The sequence below is a fragment of the Gavialis gangeticus genome, unplaced genomic scaffold (assembly GCF_001723915.1).
Source record: "Gavialis gangeticus isolate Ggan-Ray unplaced genomic scaffold, GavGan_comp1, whole genome shotgun sequence".
Classification (NCBI taxonomy): domain Eukaryota; kingdom Metazoa; phylum Chordata; order Crocodylia; family Gavialidae; genus Gavialis; species Gavialis gangeticus.
In genome coordinates, this window is record NW_017729032.1 from 202,372,173 (window position 1) to 202,377,715 (window position 5,543).

General features: G+C 40.8%; 1 protein-coding gene across 11 annotated transcripts in view; it reads right to left on the bottom strand.

Moving 5' to 3' along the window:
• Positions 1 to 5,543, bottom strand: part of CASK (calcium/calmodulin dependent serine protein kinase) — a 491,685-nt gene that overhangs the window by 256,886 nt on the left and 229,256 nt on the right. For all 11 annotated transcript variants that reach the window (XM_019524150.1, XM_019524148.1, XM_019524143.1 and 8 more), the window contains exon 4: positions 364 to 441. In XM_019524150.1, coding sequence (XP_019379695.1) covers positions 364 to 441 — 78 coding nt within the window. The remainder of the gene's footprint in view (positions 1 to 363; positions 442 to 5,543) is intronic.

The window sequence follows — 5,543 nt, forward strand, 5'->3', positions numbered from 1 at the left end:
CAGCGTTTCAAAGCAGACACTCAGTAGGATTTGGGGCTGGAAAACCCTCCTTATCAGAGGCTGCACAAAACCCCTAAAAAAAGCCTAACACAAATACTACATTTGAAATGCCACATTTAAAAAAACCCAAAAAACAAAATATATACCACCAAACAATTCAGATGCTCCTGTGAGGGAAGGCGCATATATATCTTTTTCTTTAAAAAGCTCTGTTGAAGATATTTCTTTAAGAACCGTATATGCTATGCAAACAGAATTATTTATAGGATTTCTATATTTGACTAGAATTCAGTGCAACAGTAATTACTTATTCCTTCCCCTTTCCCTTTACCCTGAGGATTAGTTAGAAATGAGAGTACATACCTGGCTACAGCTTCACTGTACACAAAACCAGCATCTGCTCTCTTTACAATTTCAAAACACAGATCTGCTCCATCCATACTGTAGATAAAGAGAGATGAAAAATGTGCTAGTAAGAAATAGATAACTAATGCATATATTAGTGACTATTGACTATATTTAAGTCAATAAAGTACAGTAAAACAGTTTGGAGGTATATTCATTCAATTCATATAAGGTTTATATCAAGAACACTTTAGGTGACTTTACAATTCATAATTAAAAAACATATTTAACATACATAGCCAAGCTGACATATCAACCACATATTTTCCAACCTCTCTTCCCCCTACCAACTCCATCAAAATTCCAGGTAGCAGATATGTTTTATAACATACGCCAAACGTGAACAGAATCAGAGGGAGGAGAGGGGACAGGGAATTAATTCTGAGCCAACATCCCCTTAGCAAAAGCAGTGTGCCACCACATCCCTGACACCAGAAGGACTCATCTCTTCAGACATTTCAGTTGAAATAATCTGTCCTTAGATGTCTCTTCAATACACAGACCCCTAAGTATAAAAGGACTTCACAGGTTAAAAGACTTCTGGTTCTTGGCTTGAGAGAGCGAGACTGTCTATGCCTCCAGGTATAACAAGGTGTGAATGTGCTGAGAATGACTCAAAACATAGCAAAAACCTCCAACTTTAACTGTGGAAGAAGCAATGTTTAAGTAGGAGTTACTTTGCTACACTGGATAATTCTCATCTCTTTCACACACAACAAGGAGATAACAGCTGCTGCCCTTTTAAACCATTCCCTTTGTGAACTGATTCCAAAGGTACATGGATACAGACAAGTGCAGCTCCCAGCAGTAAGTCAGAATGTTTTCTGCAAAGTGGCCTGAGTTACAATGTTACTCAAGACCAAACAGAAGTCCATGGCTGGTTCCAAGGTGAAGGGTAATCCAGCTGCAGGATGGTCCCATAGTAATGGCCAGGGCACTATCTAGCAGTGCTCTCTATTTTTAGAATGGAAGGGGGGGAAGGTAGTGGAGGGAGCTTGTTTTGGGGGTTCCCCAACCAGTGCTGAAGGGTGGGGTGGTTGATACACTTGCCCCACCTCCTGGGGGGGAGAGGCGGGGGCTGAAACCTCCCCCAGACTGAACTCCTGCCAGTCCCTTTCCCCCTGCCCATTCTGAAAATAGTGACAGGCTGGAAAGCAGTGCAAACACAAGTTACAGTAGAGGCTACGTTTTGAAATATCTTTATCCAATACCTCAATGCAGTGAGGGGTCAGATTTTCACCTGACAGGCCATTTTTGAAGTTGTCTGCAGCCATGCATTTGTGCTATAGACTGCTTTCTGTGGTCAGATTGGATGAAAACTGTCACTTCTGGCTGCACCCCATGTGTCCATACCATTACCATATATGTTCTCTCAGAGAGTTAAAAACAGAGTAATGCAGAAGTTGCTGTGACGGTGTCTGGGAGCTGTGGCTATATGCAAATTGAACTCATTCAAGCAGTTTTGGTGATTTTCACCCATGTGGTCAGAAAATAAATCAAGTAGATATGTTAGTACCCTCCCAAGCCAAGGAAACTTGAACTTTATAAGGAAAAAAAAAAGTCTCTCTTGGCTACACTTACCATTTAAGTACCCAGTAACAGCCCTAAATTTAACAGGCCCTATAAACTGTGAGCTTGTATTACAAACAAATGGTTACATATAAATCTCAGTAATGCTTCTAGTTATTTTATTAGTGTTGTCACAGCTGAATTTCAGACAACTAACCCCAAATCCTATGTAGATGGAGTGTCATTCACAGCACAATCACAGGAGTGTCATTCAAGACAATGGGATCAGATGCAACACAGACTATGTAAATCTGACCAGTCAGCCTACTGAAGACACGTCTAACAGCGTCTCCTAACTAATCCTCCAAATAGCTCAACTGAACCAGGCACATGACAAAACAGAACCCTGGGAGGTCCTTGCCACGACAGAATCTTCAAAGTAGGTTAGTAATTACTAACTACTCGCTGAGGCCTAAGGAATGATATTGTGATACTCAAAAGCTTGCTTATGACACGTACAGACTTTTGGTTTCTACTGGGAGAGTTGTTCTCCCAGTAGAAACCATGAGTGTACCATGGGTTCAGAAACCACGAGTGCAGGATTTTTCTGCACTCAGAGCGAAAATGGCTGCTCCAGGAGAAAAATAAGCCAGGCACAACCAGATTTAAAGCACTCCTGGAAGAGCAAATGTTTGTATGCATTCCTTTCTCTGAGAACCCACAGAAGTCTTCTAGCATCCCTGTGTGCTTTATAGTGCCCTACCCCCCCCTGAGACATGGTGTGTTTTTTGGGCTGGACTTTTCACAATCCCCACATTGTGCAGCTGCAGGGAGACATGGGCGGACTCTGAGCACTCTGGGTACTATTGCCTTCTGCCTCCAGACAGACTGAGGAAGCCTACAGAACACACTGAGATGTATGCACAGGGTCTGCCTGTCTCTGCAGCATCAGTATTGCAAGCTTTCTGCTCTTCAGGGGCTTAGCATTTGGATGTCTACTGAGGGGTCTTCAGGTAAGTTTTTCTCCCAGGAAAACAAACCCAGGAGAATTCTCTCAGATGATTTGAATGTGGGTATGCAGCCTATGTCTATACCAATCATACAGTTAGTCCAATAAAAGACATTACCCATGGGAATTCTTGCTTCTCGCGTATCTCTTGGACTATCACAGCAACATCATCACCTCAACATTAACTATTCTCTGGGAACTTTACTAGAGGAGTGCTATCAGTCAAGAGACCCACAAGGAATTACAAATGTATCAGTGATCCATGTAAAAAAACAATGGCATCAGCGGCAGTTAACAGAGCTACAAGAACCAGCAAGCAACCTCTCCCTATGCCTGAAAACGGGTGTTTATGTCTGAAAGCTTGTGAAGAGCAATTTTTCCAACTATTTAGTTCATCTAATAAAAAATATCACATCTACCCGAAGAACCTTTTTTGCCTATGTCCTTGGATCAACATGGCTACAACCAACAACCCTAAAGAATCAGCAAGGGCACTTTTTATTCACACTAACATGAGATCATAAACCAGAGAATACCATTACCAGTTTCCAACCCATGCCCATCCTTAAATCTTTGTTAATGATGTCAAGGAAATCAGAAGATTACCTATCATCTCAGCGCTGTCCACAACTTTTCCCAAAATGGAAAACTGGACACAGTACAACTGTAAATATGGCAGCATCAAAAACTGTTTCTTGAGTAGAGGCTTTACAGTAAGATGTACATTTAAAACAACACTATATCCTCACAAGCACAGATACGCTTTTACCTTTGGAGCGCATTACTCAGAAAATAAATGTTCTCCGTTTAATACACTAATCACCAATTAGTTACAATTTGTAAAACTAAGGGGGGAAAAGTCACTGATTCTTCGGGTGGGGGAGTATATTTAAAATTGTTTCATTTCAAACTTAATTCAGAAAATACTTTACCTAGACTAAAATTCCACTAAGACTTATATGCAATCTTTATAATTATACAAAAGAAATCTGGTAAGAAACAGGGGCGCCTGTACACGAGTGTGGAAGCTGCTCCAACACGCTAGAACTTCAGAGCATCAGAGCAGACTCAATTGAGTCTGCAGGAGTGTGGCAACTGCCATGCTCTAGAAGCCTCCTGCATCTCATGCTTCAGCGTCCTTGTGCTTAAAAATGGCAGTGGGGGCACATGAACTAAAGGACGTTAGAAGGGCTTTAGTTCAAGCACCCCCGCAGCCATTTTTAAGCATGGAGATGCTGATTGATACAGGAGATGCAGCAGCACCCTAATTAAAGTGCTGCCCTTCCCGCGGAGCATGTGTAAAAGTGCCCTAGACAGATACTGGTGATGTAGGCAGCAAAGAACTGAGAGAGGCACCACTCCAACAGATACTCTCAGGAATCACATACTTGATGTAGTTAGGAAGGCACTCTTGTAGCTCTCTGAACAGAGACAGATAGTTAAAACAATCCTAGCGCAAGGTTCCAGAAAATGCAATTCCCAAAAGAGGAAATATATAGCTGTTTTCAATGAAGAAACTCATTTTTAATGCTGGAAGTATTACTGCCTAGCTAAGTCCCACCAGTTAACTGCATTTTATTTATTTTTGTTCCCACAGAGTAAAAGCTCATATTTATTAGCATGATAACTTTTCTAAACTTCCTGATGTTTCTTCTCCAAGTTCAGTTCTCTCTACAGGCTCGCTCTCCCAGAACACTCCTTCAACATAAACATTAGGCTTTTGAAACCAAGATGTGGTTAAAATGCCAGAACTCTATACTCCCCAACACCTGTATCTCATTCAGTTTGGAAATCTGCTTTTACATTAGCAGCAGCTCTGGCAAGCAGGAAGTATTTTGCAGCAGGGTTTCTGAGTTCCCGTAACAGTTTGATAATGAATTGAGTCCTCTTTGAATTTGCAGATGTTCTAATAAAATGTACCTTAAAAAAAAATATCACAGATGGTGCACCAGGTGAATTTTAGTTTGAGAAACACTGCTCTAAGGGCATTAAAGAGTTTTAGTACCTCCTGATAAGTTGTTTCAAGCTGAATTCTACTGTATAAAGAACCATCAGCACTAAGGCCCTGTTTACAATATGTATTTTGATGCTGTTTTTATATACCTGCTTTCTTGTGTTAAACACAAATGTACAACCACAGAATGTAAGGAAGGCTTTGAAAGTGAAGGGTACAACTTAAAAGTCCAGTGACTTTCTCTGAAAATTAAGACAACAGAACAGTACAAAGCTCTTGTAATTTAGAAGGCAGCATTATTTTTAACTAACTGGAATAGTTAGTTAGGTGAAGGGGCTCTTCCTAATTTTGAGTCCAGCCACCAATATTATCATCGGAACAAATGTTTGAATTTTGTCAAAAAAAATTAACTCAATTCCACCTAGAGTGACTTGCTAGCAATACAATCTGCTGGTCCAATTCATGCATTCAAAGTATCCATATCACTTAAAAAGGTGGCCAGACCCTTTTTCTACAAAATCCTTTACCCCGTTATTAAGCCTGCCAGGAAATAAGTACAGGCAGTCTTCAACTTACGACTTTTCAAGTTGCGACGAACGTCACGTAATGATGTTTATAAACTGACACCCCATTTCAATGTTCCGACATGGGTTTTGTCTTTACGAC